Source organism: Clavispora lusitaniae, assembly GCF_014636115.1.
Source record: "Clavispora lusitaniae strain FDAARGOS_655 chromosome Unknown tig00002663_pilon, whole genome shotgun sequence".
Classification (NCBI taxonomy): Eukaryota; Fungi; Ascomycota; class Pichiomycetes; order Serinales; family Metschnikowiaceae; genus Clavispora; species Clavispora lusitaniae.
The window spans coordinates 354540-376822 of record NW_027093982.1 but is presented as its reverse complement, the minus strand read 5'-3'; the positions used below and the strand labels follow the sequence as shown (position 1 = coordinate 376822).

The 22283-nt window shown below is 43.0% G+C and overlaps 8 protein-coding genes and 2 non-coding genes across 10 annotated transcripts; 5 read left to right on the top strand and 5 right to left on the bottom strand. All coding sequences in view use genetic code 12, as the record gives it.

Moving 5' to 3' along the window:
- Nucleotides 1-486: 486 nt before the first annotated feature.
- Nucleotides 487-1554, top strand: FOB63_004808 (uncharacterized protein; the record flags this gene model as incomplete). The annotated part of the gene is made up of 1 exon (XM_002617541.2): nt 487-1554. One exon carries the CDS (start codon nt 487-489, stop codon nt 1552-1554), a length of 1068 nt encoding a protein of 355 aa, XP_002617587.2.
- A 717-nt stretch (nt 1555-2271) lies between these two features.
- Nucleotides 2272-4206, bottom strand: GSG1 (Gsg1p; the record flags this gene model as incomplete). The annotated part of the gene is made up of 1 exon (XM_002617542.2): nt 2272-4206. The coding sequence occupies one exon, from the start codon at nt 4204-4206 to the stop codon at nt 2272-2274; it is 1935 nt and encodes a 644-aa protein (XP_002617588.2).
- A 2679-nt stretch (nt 4207-6885) lies between these two features.
- Nucleotides 6886-10881, top strand: RAX2 (Rax2p; the record flags this gene model as incomplete). The annotated part of the gene is made up of 1 exon (XM_002617543.2): nt 6886-10881. The coding sequence occupies one exon, from the start codon at nt 6886-6888 to the stop codon at nt 10879-10881; it is 3996 nt and encodes a 1331-aa protein (XP_002617589.2).
- A 167-nt stretch (nt 10882-11048) lies between these two features.
- On the top strand, nt 11049-11120 carry FOB63_005700. Its single transcript has one exon. It is a non-coding gene; the product is annotated as a tRNA-Trp (tRNA).
- A 100-nt stretch (nt 11121-11220) lies between these two features.
- On the bottom strand, nt 11221-15798 carry PEP1 (type I sorting receptor; the record flags this gene model as incomplete). Its single annotated transcript, XM_002617544.2, has 1 exon — nt 11221-15798. One exon carries the CDS (start codon nt 15796-15798, stop codon nt 11221-11223), a length of 4578 nt encoding a protein of 1525 aa, XP_002617590.2.
- A 938-nt stretch (nt 15799-16736) lies between these two features.
- On the bottom strand, nt 16737-17201 carry FOB63_004804 (uncharacterized protein; the record flags this gene model as incomplete). The annotated part of the gene is made up of 2 exons (XM_066102433.1): nt 16737-17085; nt 17146-17201. The coding sequence occupies 2 exons, from the start codon at nt 17199-17201 to the stop codon at nt 16737-16739; spliced, it is 405 nt and encodes a 134-aa protein (XP_065958200.1).
- A 523-nt stretch (nt 17202-17724) lies between these two features.
- FOB63_004803 (uncharacterized protein) lies at nt 17725-18423 on the bottom strand (the record flags this gene model as incomplete). The annotated part of the gene is made up of 1 exon (XM_002617545.2): nt 17725-18423. The coding sequence occupies one exon, from the start codon at nt 18421-18423 to the stop codon at nt 17725-17727; it is 699 nt and encodes a 232-aa protein (XP_002617591.2).
- A 32-nt stretch (nt 18424-18455) lies between these two features.
- Nucleotides 18456-18537, bottom strand: FOB63_005674. Its single transcript has one exon. It is a non-coding gene; the product is annotated as a tRNA-Ser (tRNA).
- A 399-nt stretch (nt 18538-18936) lies between these two features.
- FOB63_004802 (uncharacterized protein) lies at nt 18937-20844 on the top strand (the record flags this gene model as incomplete). Its single annotated transcript, XM_002617546.2, has 1 exon — nt 18937-20844. One exon carries the CDS (start codon nt 18937-18939, stop codon nt 20842-20844), a length of 1908 nt encoding a protein of 635 aa, XP_002617592.2.
- Nucleotides 20845-21663: 819 nt separating this feature from the next.
- ARC19 (Arc19p) lies at nt 21664-22272 on the top strand (the record flags this gene model as incomplete). The annotated part of the gene is made up of 2 exons (XM_002617547.2): nt 21664-21666; nt 21760-22272. The coding sequence occupies 2 exons, from the start codon at nt 21664-21666 to the stop codon at nt 22270-22272; spliced, it is 516 nt and encodes a 171-aa protein (XP_002617593.2).
- Between the last annotated feature and the right edge of the window lie 11 nt (nt 22273-22283).

Sequence of the window (22283 nt, the reverse complement as noted above, 5' to 3'; positions counted from 1 at the left end):
GGCCAAAAGATACTTGGGTACCTTATCTCTAACTGGTAATCTTATCTTATTCTAATAGCATATATATTACGATTTCCCATAAGCATGCCACATTGAAGTTAGCCGAGACATTAAACCAAGCTGCTCGCAGTCTCATTTTGAAACCCTGTAGAGTAGAAATAACATGATGCAGCTTCGGCCTTACAGTATTGAAATACAGACGAATGGAAAAAGCCATCTGTCAAATAGCCTCATACACTTTCGCACAGACATGTACCAGTAGGATAAAGCTAAACCTCAAACTACGAAGCAACACCCTTCAATCGGCAATGAATTTTTCGAAAAAAATCCATCCGCTCGTCCTTACCCTCTTTTTCGTCAAACTGTCCGTGGTATTCTTGCCTTCAATCTAGACCCTGGCATTTCGCGTGCAGGCTTGCATCGCTTGACATATTGCGAAGAAGTTCGCTTGGCCAGAAAGAAGCTTCGCTATTCCCCCTCTATGGTATGAGCACGCCAAAAGTCACCTCCATTCTTCTGGTTGCGCTCATCCTGCTTTCGGCGCTCAACTTTATTCTCATATACTACCACTACTTCCTTTTGGTGGTCAAGTCCAATGAGCTGCCCGAAGAACCTCAGATGGAAAACATGCTGGGCCCAGATGGGTTCCACATCCCGCTTCTTACATTTATTCCAGGGGTTTCGCCCGTGCTACTGCAACCGTGGGTGTTTGCCACGTCAGCATTGATTGAACGCTCCATGCTAGTGCCTGCTGTTTTGGCGATTTTCTCGCTCGGGTCATTTTTGGAGCTGAGATGGGGGCTGAAAGAGCTCTTGAAGTACATTGCTGTGGTTGGATGCGGGTCCAACATTGTTCTTTATGCATACTACATGGCAAGAAGTTGCATCACTGACTTGCAAGGTGAAATTCCGCCCATCAGTTCTTCTGCGGGCATCATAATGGGCTTGCTTGTTGGACTAAAGCAGCGCATCTCCAACCACTATGTGATTCTCTTCTCGGGCCGTTTCCGCATAAAAGTGGCGTACTTCCCCTTTCTTTTGACCGTGGCTTCAGGATTTTGCGGCTTGTTTTCACACCACGCCCACATTGTCTTCATGCTCTGCATCACAAGCTTTTTCCTCAGTTGGCTGTACTTGCGGTACTTCAAGTCTTCCTCTAATGAGCGCCACTCGTACATTCTCCCAATGCGAAGGACACCAAGTGCCACGCTTGAGTTCGAAGAAAAGACCGTTCGGGGCGATCGGTCAAATCTGTTTGCGCTCGAAACTTTCTTCCCGCGCCCGCTTTCACTTCTCGTGGCCAAAGTTGGCACTTTAGTTTTCCTGTTTATGGTGCAGCGTCACTGGGTGGAGTCCAAAGATTATTTGCTGAGCGAAGAACCCGAGGACGAAATGGCGACGTTGCAGTCTGGTTTATTCAGTTTATCGCCTCTCAAAGGCGCCAAAAACGTGTCGGTTTTTTCCGGTGGCGGATGGTTTTGGGCATGGATTTCTCCCAAAAAGACAGATAGCATCAATGCCAGACGCAAGCTTGCTCTCCGCGAGTTCGAATAACTTGCTCACTCTGCATTTTCCTTTGTGGGTCGTATCGGATCAGATGGTCACATTTCTTTCAAAACGACAATCCTTTCAAAGTGACAGTACTTGGCATTTTTTTCTCTAGCTTTGTCAGGCTGGATGGCTTATATATTATATAGATGCATAGAATTGATAGATGTTGGTGGATACCATTCAAATGTAATAAGAGGGTTGAGGTCAATACTCTATGGATACTCGATTGATACTTATCAACTATAGAAAGCGTTCACTAATTCAGGAAGAAAGTAAAGGTATAGAAGGAGATAATTGTGCGGTACAGTTACAGACTGAAAATACACCTTCTTCATAAATATAGTTATTAGTCCAGAATTGCTACAATTGGCGAAGAAGAATAGTTTCAGTTGTCACCAGAAACTCGGTTTTCATCATTTATTGCGTTGAAGTAGAAACAACCTCAACCTGTTGAGTTACGTGTGCTACTATTGAGATAGATACAAAAAAAAGAAGTGTACTAAATTAGCTTTTCTCATCACTTAGTTTCTTGAAGCCCTTCCCATTACTTCTTTTCAAAGTTCTTGTTCATGATTAATTCTGGCTGATGATGTCTTATTTCTCAATGATGTTTGTCGTTTTTTGTGGATTTTACACATGCATTCATCTTCATCATCTATTAATGTGTAGTCGCTATTCACTGGATGCTTATGACACTACCTAAACCTATTTGGCCCCGAATCAGTCATTGGACACAACGGGAATTTGCAGCCTGGCCTTGATGTGAGCCAAAATTAAATCTTCTCGATCATACCAATTGGCTGTATTGCTTGAAATATCATACTTCTCTTCAATGCTGCGTAGTAAGCGCTCAATCTGACGATTATTGTTGAGTAAGAGCCATTCTCGCATAGAAAGTATATACCAAAGTGCACTTTTGCGCTTTCGGGTGAGCCCCTTGAAGCTGGTGTCTGCTTCGCAAGGCAATTTATTTTGGTTGATGTACTCGTCTGACTTTGTGCTCTCTGAAACAGATGTAGTCTCAGTCTTTTCAGTTTCAGATGAGAACGATTTCTTTGTTTCCCCTGCCAGCACTGTTTGCATCACAGCGTCTCTGTATCCATCGGGAACAAAAACGGCTCGGGCTGTTGAATATCCAAGGCGTTCATATAAAATAGCCCTCGACACATGCGGAGAGTCAGAAGAGGCAAGGTAAGCGTCTATCTCTGCCATACATGTGAGAAAGTACCGTTCAATGAGATCTGCCCACCAGTGTGAGAGATTGAACATGACGCTCATATTGAGAAGTAGCTCTGCCACCACCAAATAAGTTTTAATGGCGTATGTGGTCACATTGAACCGCGACTTGAACGTGTATGTCAAGTTGTCAATGTACGGCTCAATAATATCATGACGGATTTTGCGCAAGGTGTTCCTGCTGGGTACTTGAGGCATGACATCAGATGCAAGGGGTTGAGTCTGAGCGAGTAAAAGCGAGATAATGCACATTTCCTGAGCTGCCGCAACATAGAGCCACGCCTTATCATTAGTGTAGTCTTTTTTGATGAGATCATAAGTGGAATAGGCGTACTTGAAATCTTTAAGCATTAGTGACCAATCTGCTAGTTTTCTAATGGACTGCTCAGGTGACAGCCGATAGTAGTAGTTCCCATTATGGTTGTAAGAGCCTGCCAAATGCTGGTCAGCCAGCTCGTTGGCGTTGAAGATCTTCCGTGAGACAGAAAAGAAACGGCCCGTGATAGACTTTTTAGGCGCCAACACCAGATCATCCCAAAGCCGGATTTTGCGTTCCATGTGGGGCACCAAAGTTCGCGAGATGAACTCGTGTAGCTTGCTTCGAAGCGTCGAGTCGAGCGTTTTGGGGAGAGTGAGATACTCGTCTTCAGGCATGGAGATGCGCTGCACATCTTCCTCTACGGTAGCATTTTCCACCTTGGACATACGTACATTCTCAGAACAGGCCTGGAACATAGGGATTGTCGATGCAGAAACCGAGAGTGTCAGTCTTATCGCCGCAAGCATGGGAGCCACCAGGTTTTCGTCCGTTGTACGAGTATCATACAACACTATGACATGGACTAGAAGATCGGCCGTCTGGAAATACCGCGGGAAATTGAAGTTGCGGAACTCCACTATAGCCAGCCGAAGCGATTCGACCGAGTCTGTAGCAGCATCGATCACGAAAAGCTGTGCCACGGGATGGTTGAGCGTGTCAAACAGAACTATTCTGTTTGAGGTGATGACTTTCCGAAACATACTCGTGTACAAGTTTTCCGGCGCCTGCGCCTGGTCCAGAGCTCTGTGCTTCATGAGAAGCTCTAATGACGAGAGGCTGAAGAGCCCTCGAAGCTTATCATCTGCCTGATGATGCACCGTCAACAATTCAGACAACAGCGGTTCGAACCGCACAGGAAACAGCCCATACGTGCGTGTAACTAGCTGGGTGTTTGTAATTTTGTATCCCTGGTTCGGGATGCCGTACTTGGCGTTGTTGCCGTAGGGTCTGAAAACCTGGAGGACGGAGGTCAGAGCTGACTGGCATTCGCTCTGGAAAAGCGCATCGGCGCTGTGGGTAGAATGGATCGAGACAAGCGGCAGAAACGTATGCTGGAGCAAAAGTTGCCGAACCGTGGAAGGGTCAACGCCCGGGAACATAGAGACAAGGTGAAAGCGTGAGTCTGAGGTGAGAAATGAAAGTGATGGAGAGACTCGAGTTGGAGTTGGAGAATCGCAAGAAAAAATAAGGACGACGACACGAGGGAATGGCGTAGTCGTATATGTTCTGGGATGTCCGATTGCCCTTGTTTTCCGGTGACTCTCTTGTCTTTGTCGCCTAGGATTCTCGATCTGATGCGCGAGCCTGCTCTATGCCAGTCTTGGATCAGGAAAGGAAGAGGGCGTGGAGAAAAAATGAAGCAGTTGGCAAAAGGGGTGTGAAAGAAGCAGAAACGCAATGCCAAGGTGAAGAACGGTAATCTGGCGATAAATTTAAAATTGAGTACCTTTGTTTGCTCGCCGTATCATGAACTCTACATACTTGTCTGAGGGACACCCTTTGTCTACTTTCTGCTAGAGTTGTCCAGTCGTACAGGTAAAAGTAGCTTAAAGGCGTACTGATCTATTAATTACTGTTGAGAAAGTGTACAATGGCATTTCGACAAAGCTCGACAAGGTTTTAGACGCAGTCAGATCGTTAAATTGGCAGACTTGGTTGCCTGTAACCTAAAACTACAAGTAGGATTCAATTGATGTTTCGACTTGCAAAAACATATTTCTCGGCCGTTTAGATAACGATTGCAAGCCTCACATATAAATACGTTGTAACCAGTTAGGACTCACTGGAATATTCGGCCGCAACAAAGAAGGCAGAACTTCATATAAATGGTGTATGTTCGAGTTCATTTGTCTTCTTTCTGCCGTGCCAGCGAATTTCCTCAAAATCTTTTTCAGATTAGTTCGTCGCCAGCTTGTTCGGAAAGAATTTGCATTTATGTCCATGTTGGAATTGAAAAATTAAGTTGCTGCGTTATGGATCTAGACTAAGACGGTCCAGTATCGTTCGTGAAGCAATCTTTTTCAATTCAATATGCTTGTCATAACTAGCCCATCATTAAGTCCTTATAATATACGTAGAGTAATTGATAATCACTCATTTAGCCCTATTATTAAGGCTAGTAAGGCCAAGCATGTTTTGTATTAAGGTGACCAAGGAAAAAAAAGCTAATGGCCATCGGCAATTCCGTGAAAATATTCGTATGTCCTATCAGATAACGGCGAAAACTTCGTTCCATTTATGCTGGCCGTGAAGGATACAACTGCAGTTCCAAAAAACAAAAGATTGATGAACAACTCAATAAAATCTCCTTACTGATCAACTAATTTGAATACAGTAAGCTTCTTCTTTGACGTACTTCGATGTTAATGTGCTTCCTAACTCTGTAGTGCAATGTCTTTATTAACTGTGCTGACGAACTAACAAACTGTAACTAAAGCATGAGTATTCAGTTTTTGAGTTGGGTTGATAATTGCAGCTCATTAAGTTGGTCACATTATGATTATGTGTAGATCATTGCAAAACGCTTATTCAATGATCTGGGCTCAGAGCAATAAGTACTCCACTTTCTCGAAATCAAATCCCCATCAGCTCTGTTCCATTAAACACTATCGTCATTCACGTCATAATTGCCTGTGGCCATTTTTCATAGCCGTTAGTACAACAAATCATTCTGATGCCACTTGTCAAATCAAGGCAATTCGAAGAATAAAGAAAAAAGGAAACATTGACTCCGGTAGTGGCCCGCCTCGACAACTTATCTTTGATTTAAAATGCAGAAGTATTATTGGCTTGAGCGCAAAAGCTTAACGCAGAAAAGTGGGCAGAGTCCAGCTCTACTATGCTCATCCATTTGCCTACGTGCTTCCAATCACCAGCCTTGGGAGGCATATAATCAAGGTAAGCGGAACAGAAAAGTAGAATGTAACTCGCCAGCTAGGGTCCGACCAACTTAGACCAAAATTAGTGCGCTCGAAGCACAAATTGCGTTTCCAGTCCCCGATCAATGCAGCTCCAAACCCAACCTACCCAACTCTATACTTTTCCACGAATGCTACAAACCACGGTTCTCCACGTATTGTTTCAGCAAAGACCGTCATCCGGCTGAAACGCGAAACGGGCCGTGTCTTGTTTTCTTCTTTTTGATCTCGCGTCTTTGTTCCCGCCTCTTATTCGACGTTAGACACTTAACCGTTGAACAAATACAAGAGTGGGTCTAGAAATAGACTCGTGAAACGGGATTATGTACCGGCACCAGTGGTTTGTTTACCTTTTTCCTCTATAGGAGCCAATTCGCTAAGCCGCGCGAGAATGTCACCAGAAACAGCCGAGCGTTGAAGTAATTTCAGAAAAATTTCCTCTGGGCGACACCTGAACAGCCTCAATGGCATCTTCTTGTAGAACACTAGTGGAATCAGCTTGGCCCGAGGTCTGTATATGTTTGCCGGTTAATTCTATTGTTGGCTCATGCGCACAATCTGAATCGGGTGCGAAAAAAATACATGGAAGACCTGTGCATTTTTTTTCTCGTGGCTTTCGCTTCTCGTTCCTCCACTATTCTCGCATTTGCATTTGTTCATTTCAATCCACCGGCCATTCGTTCTTTTAATCCTTTTTTTATTACTTAATCTTGCAACTTTGCCTTTTCTTCCCGTGGCTCGTCCCGTCTCTGCTTTTCTCCAAGCGCATTTCGAACGACCTTCTTCCCCCCGTTTCCTTTTCCCTTTTTCCCCCGGGCGCTATCCTCCTAATACACAACAAAAAGAAAACTGTGTCCGGCCATGCGATTTAAAACCGCCTCACTACTACTACTCGCGTCGAAATTCTGCTTGGCTGATGACCAGATATCACATCCGCTGCTTGACTTTGCTGACTTTGGCGGCCAGATTGGTGTTTTTGGCTCCTTTTCCAGCCTATCGTTCTACGACTATGCCAACGCCTCCGCTTTTCTTAGCCCGAGTGACAGCTCGCAGTCATTGTATCTCCGCAACATCAGCTCAGGCGCCAGCTCGAAAATTGCATCTGTCTCAGGTGGATCCGTCTCCCTGCTACAGCAAATTGGAGTAGATTCTGTTCTCGTGTCGGGCGATTTTTCCACATTCAACGACGAGGACTACACGCCTCCAATCATCTACAATGTCTCTTCTGGCGACGTTGTTGCCATCTTCTCTAGTCTGGCTAAAAGAGACCAAACCATTTCGGGATCGGTCAAGACAACTTTAGTCGACGGAGAACTCATTTACATGGGTGGAGATTTCGAGTACAACAATACATACGGCGCCGCAGTTTACAACATCACGTCCAAAACTGTCTCGTCGCTTCCCTTCCGTGGCTTTGGCCAGAATTCCTCGGTCAATGCCATTGCGAAATACTCGGACGACAACTCCGCCGAATCCATTATTTTTGGCGGCTCGTTCGACTCTTTGGGCTTGCCAGAGCTTTTAATGCATAACATTACACTCAATTCTACATCACAGAATCATACAAATTCAACAAACACCTCGCTTATCTCGGCAGAGCAAGTTATTTCTTTGAAACACGCTTCTTTCACCAACATTAATGCCGCTAGCAATGGTGCTGATCTTACTTGCCCTGGCCTGTCTATTTGGAGCCTTCAACCGGCCTCTGGGGGGCAATGGGTGGCTTCTCTTCCATTAGAAATGAGAGGTCTTTACCCTACTAAAGTAAGACTCACGGTCCCAGACTCGGGAGAAGATGGGGTCAAAACCTTCCGGATCTACACTTATCCAAATAATGGTATAATGAACTTGACTTATGTGGATCCTGAAACCAATGAACTTGCATACTGTGACTCAGCATGTCCACTTCTTCAAGCATCGACGTTGAAAGAACACGTCAATAACAATATCGAGGATGAAGAGGACATTACGGATCCAGAAGGAGGCATATTTGTCAATAAGGATGGCTCGTTCGCCATGTACTTCGATGAATCCACCAATTCAAAGAACTTGGGCTATGGCAGTAACTACCAAGAATTTGCCTTCATAAATCAAGTGGGAGTGGACCTGGTTGGTCTCACTGTAACTGACTGGTACGGATCTAAAGGTGCACTTGCTGGTTTTGAGTTGTATCTGAACTCTATCCGTGTGTATGGAAATGACACCTTAAACGAGTCCAATTGCGGCGATCAGTCCACTCACGACCTGAACGCGGCAGAAATTATTAGCGGGGACTGGAAATCTGTCCAGGACTTGACTGATGGCGTTACGGATACTAGCTACATGGTTTCTATTGGCAACTCATCGCAAGAAATCGTGTTGTATCCTAACATTTCCTACTCGGGAGACTACTCCGTTCTCTTGTACACGCCGGGGTGCTCTGCTGATGGCTCTTGTCAAAAAAGATCAATTGTAAATGTCACCTTCAGTGATGTCAATGATACTGTCCTTGCATCCTCTCTCATCTACCAGAACAATCTTGAGCAAAAATTTGATTACTTGTTTTATGGCCACCTTGAAGGTTCTTCCACAAATGAGGGACGCAACAAGATCAAGATTCAGTACCACTCACCTATTGATCCAAGCGTGTCTGACCCCTGGATGGTAATTGATAAAGTTGTGGCAAACATTGTCTCTTTGGACGACTACTACAGTTCAAACTCCACGAATTCTACGCATAATTCTAATGTGACTAAGCATAACATTGAGAAGATTTACTTGAATGGTTTGTTTGAGTACTCGATAGCGAACTTCTCCGATTTTGAAGAGAGCTTGGTGTACTCCAAATCAGGGGACGGCATTGAGATAAAGAAAACGAATGTTTTTGTTGGCAACTCCTCTCTCAACGAATTAAGTGGTAAGCTCTCTTCTGACACAAACATAACGCAGATGATTTTGCAGAACTCGTCGGACAGCTCCAATCTTTTATTGCTTGGAAAGCTCGAGTCAAAGAATGTATCATTGCTGAATGATAATTTGATTACTTTACAAATCAAAGGATATAATTCCACCTCCAATTCAACTGAAGCAACCTTGAAGACAAGACTGTTGATGAGAAGAGATGTTGAAATCTCCGGTCTCAAATTCAACAATACTATCTCCTCGATTAGCGACACGAATACTGGATACGTGGCACTAGGAAGCTTTAGTGCAACTGGTGAAAACATCAAGGATTTGTCAAACAGTAACAAAACTGTATCCAGTGCAAATAATTTTGCTCTTAACATTAACGGCGAGTGGTACTCCTTTGGAAATGAGTACATCAGCAAAGACTACACTCAATTTGCATCTGTTGAGCTCGATGGCCACGAATATTTTGTATTTTCAACTTCAGACGGTGATTACAAAGTTTGGGACAATACCGACATGGAATGGCCTATGGAATCAAATTTAGACATTTCCACCTCTCTCACACTTGAAAAAAGGAATCAGCAAATTTTGGGAGGATCTTCATTTGGTACAATGGATTACGAGGGCAAGAATCAGGCATATTTCACAAACAATAGTGACTTTAGCAGTTTGGGATTTAACTTTACCGATGGTCAAGTATCTACCTCGTTCTTTGTCAATGACACTTTTAGCGTTATTGGGGGCAAGTTCCAAGCCAATCTGTCCATTAAAAACATGGCAATGGTCAAAAAGAATATTGGTTATCCTATCGGTGATTTCAAATGGGATGATGATGCAGGAGTGAGTGTTCTTTACGTTGATAACAATGCTGAGTTTTTGTTCATAGGAACGAACGGCAGTGTGGATACATCTTCGTCGAATGTCACTGGCCTTCTTGTTTTTGATTTGAACAATTCGACTGCTGCTTCGGTGCAACCAGCTAGTCTTTCCACAAACGATGATAAGAACTTACTGGTAAATGCCATGGTGTTTTATGACAACAACAATCAGCTTCTTGTTGGTGGAAATTTTGCTACGGCTGGATCATTAGATTGTGCAGCTGCCTGCATTTATGATATTCCAAATACAAGGTGGGTGAACCCAGCAACGAATGATAATTCGCTTTCCATTGGTGGATCAATCAATGACGCTAAATTCATGAGCTCACGCGAAGTTCTTTTGGCGGGTAACATCACATTGAATGGAAACGGTGCCAATTTTGCCATATACGACTTCGGGACTGGTTCTTTTGAAGATGCTGGCAAGACCGTGAACGATATTGGAATATCGAACGATGCTATCAAAAAGTTTATCATCAATGATAGAGTTGACAATGACTTGGACTTCAGAATGGTAGCATTTGGAAGCGGTTTCGTTGCCGGATTTGATGGCAATAAATGGGCGAAGGTCGACAGTGCCATTGACTACAGTGATGAAACTGATTTTCAAGACTTGAAGCTTGTCGAGCTCAAAAACCCGATTTCAAGTAATTCTCGCCAGAGTTATTTTGACAAAGATAAGGCAGTAGTCTTGTCGGGAACCTTTAACATCAGCAACTATGGGTTGGTCAATGCTGCCATATATGACGGAAACTCGTGGATCCCGTACATATTTTCACAGGACCTGAATGCAAAAGTGGGGTCCATAAATACGTTGCTATTGGAGGAGGTGTACCGTTTTCAATCATCGAGTGACTTGAAGAAAGGCAAGAGCAAATTGTCCACAGGGAAAGTTGTCGGAATTTCGCTTGCATGTGCCATTGGATCTACATTTTTCCTTGGACTTTTGTACTTCATTCCATTGCTCTACTTGTTCAAAAGCTCTGAAAAATCAGAGAATGTCAACCAAAGAATTCACGAGGATGAGATGATGCATGCTGTTAGGCCAGAAGACTTGTTCCACGAGATAGACTTGCACAGAAACACTTAGGCACAAATTAAAATCATGACGGATACCGTCACCATATATGGGATGTATAATAGGAATAGATATTTATCGACGTATTATTGTAGAAAAGAGGAAAAATATGAAAAACAGATCTCGTATCAGTATTGGCATACTTAATATTTACTCCCAAATAAAAATGACCAGAAAAAGATGCGGTGGCTCAATGGCAGAGCTTTTGATTCCAAATCAAAGGGTTGCAGGTTCGATTCCTGTCCGTGTCATTTCTTTTTTTTGCCCTCTTTTGATGGTAATTTTACTTTACTTGTGATCTCTATTTTACAAGCAAATCAAGTCTTTAATAGTTATACGTGCATTTCTAATCTATTCATGCGTACTTTCAGGTTCTGGATGTTCTGCAGAGACTGCATCATCCTCGGATTGATCATCAATATCAAATAGTCTTTCATCGACATTCGCGGGCTCGGCAGTTAGTTCCGTGAATTCTTCTGGCTCTTCGTCGACGTTAAAATCCACATCTGCCGCCTCATTTAGCTCGTCCTCGTAGTTTTCGTCAAACGTACCGAAAAGCTCATCCTCGTCATCGGGAACACGTACGTAATTTCTTTGACCAGGACGGCGACCAAACAAAAGGGAGGTGACTTTATCAAACATGGCCCGGTCGATTTTCCGGATAGTTTTGAACACGGCGAAAGTTCCAGCAGCGATGACAATTGCGCCACGCACAGTCTTGTTGACTACCACATCAACGGTGTTTTCCTCTATCGGATTGAAATCATCGTCGCCATCGTCCAACCTGATCTGTCCCAATTTTTGGAATCCACCATTACGGCGAATGCCTCTGTCGTACACGAAGAACACTGCAGAAAAGAAGACAAGTAGCGGAATGAAAATGAGGATGAAGATCTTACTTCCACCAACATCTCGGCCGTGTGCTTCATTAAACTCCTTTTCATGGCCAGGACATGCGCGGGGCTTCAACGCATCAAATTGTTTTCCCCCAACACACGTTGACAATGGGATCTTTCTGTAACCCGTGGGCTCAAAATATTCGAACACACCAGGTTTTCTGCACATCTCTGCCATGCGGTTTGCAGCGTTCATGCCCTTGACCAATTTGCACGTTCCATCATTGTCCCTAAAGTAATTGTAGTCACACTCGTAGTCATTTCTTGTACATGTGCAGTTCCTGACCATCTTATATCCTTGATCCAATGGGGTGGAACCAATGAAGCAATCGTCATGACCGGCAGCGCGGCGCAAATACATAGCCTCATGTCCAAACAAACATCTTTCTGTAGACTCTGGGTGCATAGGCGTCCAGTACTCGAAATCATCGCTTTCCGGATTCTCCAAATCCACCTGGCATTGCCTTGGGAAGAATTGTGAGAAATCAACGGCGAAAAGTTGAGTCGAGCTCTGACTTTGATGCGAACCGGCGAAAATGACAAACTTCAAGGATGTATCTGAGGGCACTGTAGCAAGGTCGAGAACCTTCACTGGACTACTAGCAAATTTCATTGTTTCCCACGTAGCGCCTTCGTCCTTTGAGAAAATAAATTCATCAGTGTCTTTTGCTGCATCCACCAATAGTAATATCGTCCCCTGGTCACCAAAATCCCAATGGTAGACTCCCTTTTTGATCTCCTTCCACGTCAATCCGCCATCTGCAGACATGAATGCTGCCGTTTGATCATCGGTGACCGGTTTAAGATATTCTCCAACATTCCCCATCCCGATCAAAAGACCTACAGCAGATCCCGATGAAAAAGTGTCTCTATAATCTGGTCTTTCTGTGAATCCGTGCAAATGGAGAGAGCATTTTGATAAAGGTTGTCCCTTGCATGCGTACTCTTTTCCGTCGCTGTCTACTGCAGGAGGTGCAATGTAGTTCCACTGGCTTCCGTCATTAAACGAAATCTGCGTTTTCTTGTTTTTGCCTTCTTTTGAATCTGTAGCGGTGTTTGCAATCAAAACACCCTCTAGAAGACCCAATCTATCGTAATCGACGTAACCCACTTCGTTTCTGTTGACATCAGATAATGATAAAACGTAGTAGGTTCCGTTTGAGTTAGATTTGAGAATAGCGCCCTTTTCGTGTCCCAGGGTAGAGTCTGTTGTTACGTGCATGAAAATCGAATGAGGACTAGATTCCAAGATTGTAAAGGCCGTTTGAGCTTCGATTTTAAAATCGCTTGGGAAGTCGACGTCAGCGAAGACAAATCCATCTGCAGTAACTTTAGCCTTCAACATTGTATGAGCTTCATCAAGAGTGGCCACAACAACAAAATTTGATTTAATGGCGTACGCAACAATATCGTCAAGTACGTATTCGATTTCGGCCTCTTTGAAATAGTTTGTTGAGGAGGCCAATTTCTTTTTGTTGCCGTCAACAACTGTACAATAAATCAATTCAGTTGAAGTAATGTCAAGAACAGGAGAAACGTAATCACACGCCATTGCATTATCAATAAGCTTTTCGAAAGAGCGACCAAAGTCTTCTGTATGATACGCAACACAGGTGGAAGATCCAACAGCACAATTACCCGAGAGCCAAATAAACCTTGACTCGTCAGTTGGATGGAAAGATATTGTGACATCTCCATTGGAGGCGGAAGTTGGCACTTTATACTTATAGAATGTATTTGCGCCATTGTTAGATGCATAAAATACATCACCGTCAGTTATCATGATAACTCTGCCCAAAGAAGGCCCCACGTAAAAGCCTCTAATTTTTTCCTTGAAGGGCACCCTCACAAAACTTGTACCTCCATTGTTGGAAGCATATATAAGTCCCGTGTCGGTTTTAACAATCAAATTGTCTGAAAGGTCAGGGCCTGTTGTAACATACGAATACTGCGAGAGGAATCCATCAAATTCAGACTGACCGATCGCAATCAGCAGAGGCACATTTTCTCCTGTGAAATCCTTGCATTTGAACTCTGTTTCCGTAACAAAAGATGAATCTGACTTCTGTTCGCATTTGTTTTCAGCCACAATCTGCATATCTGGAAGTTTCAAGGTGTCCTTAGATTCAGACTTGCATTTTTCTGCAATTTTCTTTGGATCTGGAACACATACGCCTTTTTCAGAGAGCTTAAAGTATGGTGAGCACTCATAGTCTTGTTGTGTGCATGGGCATTGCTCTACGTCGACTTTGACATCCTCAAAAGTACGATCAATGAAGCATCTAGCGTCTGCCTTTCTTCTCATGAAACTCTCCTTAAATCCGTAGATACAGTTCGGTTGCCCATCTTTGGGTGACACTCTAGCGTACACTTTTTCCATATCGCTGTCCTTGCATTTGTTTCCATCAAAAGCCTTGCTGAAATCAAACGCATACAAAACCTCTGACATTTGCTGATGCTCAACGATACCACTGAGAATAAATTTAGTATTAGTTCCATCGGTAGTGGTAATCAATTCCTGAGGGAAGCAAGGTTCTTTCAACTTATATGTACCCCAAGATCTTCCCTGGTTCAAAGAGTATCTTACCTCGGTGGCAGGACCGTGGTTTCTGCCTGAAAAAGGAACGTACATGATGACATTACCTTGATCACCAAAAGCATGGATACCAGGACCCAGGAACACATTAGTCCATGTGAGACCTCCATCACGAGAAATGTAGGTTTTGGCCTTGAAGAAGTTGTCAGTGTTCCCCGTGATTCCAAATCCCATAAGAATGTTTGGTGTTGGCCCCGTGACGAATTTATTTTTGTCTTCAATGGCATCGAATCTCAACAAGTTAAGAGAGCATCCATCTTTCAACTTGCACGAATCATCATTCAAAATTTCCAACTTGTTCCATGTCAATCCATTATCAATTGAGATGTGGCTCGATGTCTTTGCAATAGGGGAGCCGAAGTAGTCATCATTGGGTTCGACGATAGGATCTTCTTCGAAGGTTTTGGCCAACCAAACACCATGCACATATTCAACACGAGCCGAGTATCCTAGGTCTACATTATCGAGGAGCTTTTTGAAATGTAATCCTGAGGAATCGGAGGAATAAAGGGTTCCTTGTGGTCTAGTGTCCTTTGATGTGGATGCGGCAACTGTCAAGAATAGAGATTGTGGGTCTGAAGGAAGGAAGCGAATGGCACCATACGCCATTTGGAACGCAAGGTCTGCAGTATCGAAAGTTTTGCCGTCTTTGGAAACGGAAATGGAAATCAGCGAAAGCTCGTTGAATCGATCCTTCTGGGTTACCACGACCAAAAAGGACAGTTCCAAACGCACATCAATAATGCGGCCAGAGTCAAAACCAGGGTGTTTGATGCTTTCTGACGTTTTGAATAAGTCTTTGGACGAGACCAATTCCGACTTCACCACATGCCCGAAGGAATTGCGCGTATCTTTGACACAGAGAATAGTAGGCTCATCAAGCAAAGTGTTCACCACACATACCTTAGCGTCAATTGGCAAAAGTTGAGGATCAGATTTTAGAGAGTTGCTCGAGTAGAAATACGAAACGTCACAGTCGTCGGCCTCTGGGTACTGCTTGCAGTATTCTAATTTTATGAGAACCAGGTCATCCTTGAAGTTGAATACGTGGTGCATGCCCAATTCTCTGTCCTTGAGAGACTTTTTTGGTTGCACTTTGAAACTGCGCCAGGTCTTGCCCTTATCATCGGTGACGAAATGCGTATCGCCAATCCTTGAGAATACAAATGCCCTGTTAACGTTGATAGGGTCAAACTTCACGAGGATGTCGGAACTTTTGCCAATGGTTTCGATTTCCGTCCATGTCACACCGTCGTCGTACGACATTTCAACCATCTTTTCGCCCACATGAATCACATTCAGCGAATCTTCAAAGTACAGAATATCCCACCCAATGCCTTTAACTATGCGATGAGTCACTTCAGGCGAGAAATCTGCTGCACAAAGCTGCACTAGCAAGCAAAGAAATGCTGCTACACAACTGGCACGCAAATTCATTTTTATACGGACGGCGAAAGATTGGGTCTAGTTATAAGGAGTAGAATGTGGAGATACGTCAAGTGGTCAAATGCAGGCGGCGGCACTGCGGCATGCAGGCATCTTGAGTAGTTCCCCGATATACCAATTCCAGCTAAACGTCACTTGTCGAAAGCCCAACCCATCTGTCCCAAAATACTCATTCAAATCTCTGTCTGGATGCTCTAAGAGTCTGCAGATTGGTATCTGATTATCTAGCAAGAATGAAGATGTACATAAAGCGGTCTCTACTGCGGACTCTACTGCGGACTCTACTGCACAAGCCACTTCACAGTGAGGCTGCAGTGGGGACTATGGACTGATGCTGATATTCTATGATTTTTCTTTGGGAATCGTGATTTTGGTGGTTTGTCGATTTTGATTCTTGTGAAGGTACTTAAATGAGTTTTGTGTATTTCTGTGATTTTCACCATACTTAAAATACTCGTAAGTTTTTCTCTCAATGTATGCTGCAGCTAGAGCGTTCTAACTCTTAAGACTCTAGTTGATTTAGTCACCACGTGAATCAGCTCTACAACTTAGTTTGGCCCAGATCACCGAAACGGTTTCCCACGGTTTCAAATATCTGTGGTCTTAAGATGTATGGAAAGCATATGATCTGAATGGGATACATTCTAACCCAAGTTCCACGATAGTTGAAGGTACCAAACGGTACAGGTGTAGCGTCTGATACTGGAACGAGTGGTTTGCAGAAGTGCTTCAATCTTTTCTGCTATCTTTTTGCGTTCCCTAATGATCTATAATGCTCCATAGGACAATGCTTCATGATCTTCGTGGTTGCCTTCCGATTCTTTGGTCAAATCCTACTCCCATGCAGATTTGGAAATAGTGTAAATCCTGTTTTGAAGGCAGGTAATGTTTTAGCTGTGCTTTGCTTTGCACATCATCCAGCGAAGTCCTTACACAAGTTCAATCGAAGGCAAGGCTCCCAAAAAGGCCAGATGGTTCTTCACGCAGATGCGGGCATTGACCCCGTCATACTTCTGGCCGAAGTAGTTGTTCAACGCAAAGCTGTAGTTGGCAAAACATTTCAAAAACATTTCTTCATCCTCTTGCTGAATACGGACTATGCAATCCAACGCTGGGCTCGACAGTTGTCTCATGAGGATATCAAAGTGACGAGCTTCGCCAACAATGCCGTAAAGTGCAAACAAGCAATGCTGTATGAGAGATCTCCATGTGAGCAAGTCCACATCAAGTGCCTTGTATAGGCCATCGTCGGCCTTTTGAAGTCTAGGATCCGGAGTGCTTTAGTTGTTAGTAACAGACAGGGAAATAGATAGACAACAGTGTCTTGGAAAGACGTACATGGAAAGCAAAAAATAATGCCATTGACCGTACTGGGAAGATGGGATCGCGCTCATGTCTGGTCCTAACTGTGTTTCTTGTATCTGTACAGGGTCTGCGATGGAGTAACAGACATGCGACTATAAAATCTCGATGGAAATTATTCCAGTGCGGAGGAAATTCTGGTGTTCGTTAAAGTCAAGAACGGAAGAATGCACAACTGAGAGAATACTTTGGCCCGCCTCTTAGCTGTGTTCCGATCGTTCGAGGATGCCATAGAAATTCACGGATTTGACATACACCAATTCCAATATCTTTTCTTCAGTTGAAGATACATTGGCTCCACCAAGGTAGTACGTAGGGTAATAGACTTACCAACTCTGAATTAAAATAGCCAATGGATGCTCATTCGTATAAGCTCTTTAGTGAAGCAATGACCATAGAATTGTTAAATCGCAGCGACAAGATAGAAAAGTTCTTTATTTGTACCAGTGTACCTTCTACACCTATTCAATGGAGCCTTGTTCGAGTCGTATAATCATTTGCTAAATCTTCGTACTATTACTTCATAACTAATCTGTGGTAAGCTTCCATAAAACTCTACACTTCTGGGAGTTGGATTTGCACACTCATACTGCTGGAGCTTGAATACTCTGATCCGGCTGAATATATTTCCTCCTGTTTATCCGCAACTGGGTGCATTGCCATATTCTGTGCCTGTTTTGTTTTGCACCTCTGACCAGGCTTGAAGTTGGATTTACCGATAAAAGGTTCAAAAAATGGAGCCCACTTGAACTCCGGCTCTGGTCTCGCTTCTAATTTCGTTGCTGGTTCGTCTTCTTTCGTGTACAAAGCTTTTGTAACCGATCCTTGTCCGAAACCATAATCATTAGTTTTCGTGTCTACTTTAGCTCTCCCTCTTGTCACATTTGTGCCTTTCGAAACAGATCCAACTGGACTATAATTCTCCTTGGTGACTTCTCGTTTGTCATTTCTCTTAGAGGCTCTGACCTTGAATCTCGTTACCTGAACTCGTATTGGTTTTTCCTTTTGAGTATAGTTGTATTGTACTGGAATCTCAATAGGAATAGCATTACTTGGTATCACCATCCCTGGCTCATACTTAATAATGTAGGGCCCAGATTTGCGAGACGATAGGGCTTTCGACTCAAATTCAACGATGGGTGTAGCATGGAAAGAAAAAGAAGAATTTACATTACTAAGAGGTATTAAGAATTCAGAAAGCTGGCATTCGTGCCGTAGGGCTAACAACTGGGATCTCGAGTAGACTATCTTCATAAAAATAATTGTGGTACAAAAGAAAAAAAGAACGACAACTGCAGGACTCGAACCTGCGCGGGCAAAGCCCAAAAGATTTCAAGTCTTTCTCCTTAACCGCTCGGACAAGTTGCCTTAATTGAAGTGTGTTCGCGAAACTTTACTCATGTTGTGTCTTTAGAAGCTTGTGTCCTTTTGACTTTAATTTGATTTGATTGACGTTGATATGTCAGTGTTTTGGGGATCTATTGCGGATAATGACATGAACGTCCATGCAAGCTCTCTGGTGGTCGCGAAAAGAGAAACTTCAGAATGCAAAGAAGGCTTGCGATGACATTGTGGTCACAAAATTAATGTCTGAGTTCGAGAGTGAGTCAATAATACCGAATTATTATAAAATATCGGGGAATCAATTGTTTTCTGTTGTGTGTTTTATCTTTTTATTGAGCTCTCTTCCTCTGATAATGAGACTTCGTCTTCATCCTATCTTCGCGCATTGGATTTTGAAAGACCTTGTGACAATCTTTACTCATAATGGGAACATGGCAGGAAGTGAAGGATGACCAAGGAAGAACATACTACTATAATCCCGTCACCCAAGAAACTAGCTGGGAGAATCCAGATGTATCTTCTCTTGCTCTGAGCTGGAAATCTTACCGGACAGAGGACGGCAGAGAATACTATTACAACGAAGCTAGCGGAGAAACGACATGGGACAAGCCAGCGGAATTAGAAGAAGCTTCCAAAGATGGCACAAAGGAGACAGATGAAACAGTCCAGGAAACTGAAGATCTTGTTGAAGATGCAGCAGAGAAACTAACCGAAAGAGACGCCAAGCTAGCTAAAGAAGCGGTCAAAGTGAGTGTGTTGCTTAATCCTCCCGTTTTTGAATCTTCCAAAGAAGCACACGAAGCTTTTTTTGAAATGCTTGCCCAAGAAAACGTGGACTCGACGTGGTCTTTCGAAAAGGTGATTGAGCGTTTTGTTCAGAACCCAGTGTATTGGCTGATCCCAGATGCTCTGGAAAGAAAAAGCTTATACGATGAATATCTTTTACGAAAGCTACAGCAGGAATCCCAGGACAAGACGAAGTTGATAGAGACTTTCAAACGGAACTTCGTGCAAGTTTTGGAAGAATACAGAAACAACAATAAGTTGACAGCCACAACACGATGGAGCACATTGAAACTGATGCTTATAGAAGAAGAAAATCCTATATTCAAGCACTCTGTCCTTCCCGATGCAGAGATTGCAAAGATTTTCCACGACTTTGTCGAGAACTTCACACTGGAAGAGAAAAGAAAACTTCAGGAGAAGAAGGATCAAGCCCTTACGGAACTCGACGCCTATCTCTCACAGTTGATCTCAGCACAAAAGTCCCATGACTTGACTTGGGAAACTTTGTATAAGAGACTACAAAACGATGCTCGGTTCAAAGCTAACAAGCACTTTCAGGTACTTACGAAGACAGACATGCTTGATTTGTACCGAAATAAGATATACCCGAAGATCGTTGAGGAGATAATGAAGGAAGTGGTAATAGCACGAAAAAGAAATTATAGATCTGACAGGAAGGCAAGACAAGCATTCAAAGCGTTGATGGCTAAAGTTACAATCAATGCCAATACATTGTTCCAAGATGTACTCCCGCAATTGGAGGACGAAGACGAGTTTATTGAAATATGTGGAAGAAATGGATCTACGCCTTTGGAACTTTTCTGGGACATTGTGGATGAAAAACGGCAAATTCTAAAAGTCAAGAAAGATCTCGTGGAGCACAGCATAGCTGATTTCAAAGCACAAAACCCACATGTTTTTGAATGGGAGACACTTATAAACGACAAGGACAGATTCATTGATGCGTTGAAGAGCATAAAGGACGATCGCTTATCTTCCTTTGATTTCACCCAGACGGATAAAGATAGCGAGTTATACATTATCTACGACTCATTGAAAAACGAACACATTTTGCAACAACAGAAGAACAAAATTGCATATGAAGAGAACCTAGCCCGGGGCATAAAGTCCTTAGCGGAATGGATGATGCAGGACCTTTCAGCTTTTGTTTTCATAAAGGTAAGGAAAGAAGGTGATATAGTTCCGGAAGATGATGAAGAATCAGACACAGTCATTGAAATTAACAGTCGGGGTATCGCAAAGCTTGTGAAAAATGAACCACAAAGTCTGGAATGGAAGAAAAGTCTTGGGGACAAGGAGAAGTTCACAGAAATACTTCACTTGATTGAGGAACATCATAAGGAAGCACCAGAGCAGGTTGAGAAGGCTCTTTCCGAAGTAATCGGTAAGTGCATTGATCAAATTGTTATTTTGAGCACGCAAAGCCGCAAGAGAAAATTGGAACCATATTCCAGAGACACTGTGAGCGAAGCGAAGAGAGTGAAAAGTGATAAGGAGAAGAAGCCTATACTAATGAATTATTAGCGTACATAAGGATTAATGTATCTGGAGTGATAATATCTGCGCACAATGTTCATCACTAATACGATCTTTGTATCTGATATATTCGGTCAGAGTAGGTTGGCACCAATGTCATGTAAGCGTCAACGACATTCCCAAATGTCCAGAACTAAATGAATCGACTAGTAACAGTGGCGTCTAAAAGTACTTTGGTATCGTAGGTAGCTTTGCCAAAATAGACAATAAATTGCTGGAATAAAGTGAAAAACGAACAAAAGTGAGAAATGACAAAACGAACAAGTAGTCACAAAAATCGAAAACCATATTAAAGTTGAAAATAACCATATAGCCGGCTACATTGGCAAACTATCTAAAGGATGCAGATCATTTTCAATTCATTTCATGAAGTAACTCTTTATAGTCCTCTACTCAGTTTTCAGCTTGATCCGCACTTGGTTACTGACTAATTAAAACCAAACAAACAGACATGATTTATTCTAAGCAAGCTTGGTATATAGATAAAGGAAATTGAAACCAAGGCTAATGAAACTAGCCATCATTGATGTCTTGTTTCCCTCGGGTTTCTCTGTCATAACTCTTTTTCAGCAGCTTAAAAGAGACAAAAGTTAAAATTGCACACAATTGTACACATAAAATTTACACCAAGAATATTCCGCCCCTATCCCGCATTTATTATCTCATCTAGGAGCTTTGAATAGCCCAAACAACTATATCTGGTCTCTTTGATCTGCTGAGCCCACTTCACATAACCTGCATACAAAACACGACTCAGTTCTCATGGAAACTCTCCAACTCGTAGACACCCCTATATAAAGTTGGAATATGGTATGTATCAGATACTTTGAAGGCCATTTAGCAATATGAGCATGGATATGCTTCTTGGGCTGTGTCAATGTATTTCAAACTAACAAAATTCAGTCGCAATCGTTGAAACCATATTTGACTGCGGTGAGAACTTCGTTAACTGCGGCCATTTGTTTGGAAGATTTCTCTTCCCAATTGGTGGAAAGACACAACCGGCCAGAGATTGAAGTGGATAACTCGCACAACCCAGAGCTTCTCTTGAACCCCGTGGTTATTTCCAGAAACGAAAACGAGCAGATTTTGATCGAGCCTTCCATCAATTCGGTCAGAATGTCCATCAAAATCAAACAAGCGGATGAAATCGAACAGATATTGGTGCGCCAATTTACCCGTTTCTTGACTCAGAGAGCGGAAAACTTCTTCATCTTGCGCCGAGTACCTGTGAAGGGCTACGACATTTCTTTCTTGATCACAAACTTCCACACCGAGCAAATGTTAAAGGATAAGTTGGTTGATTTCATTATTGAGTTCATGGAGGAAGTGGATAAGGAAATCAGTGAAATGAAGTTGTTTTTGAACGCTAGAGCTAGAGTTATTGCTGAAGCATACTTGACTCCTTTTGATTGAACAACTACACG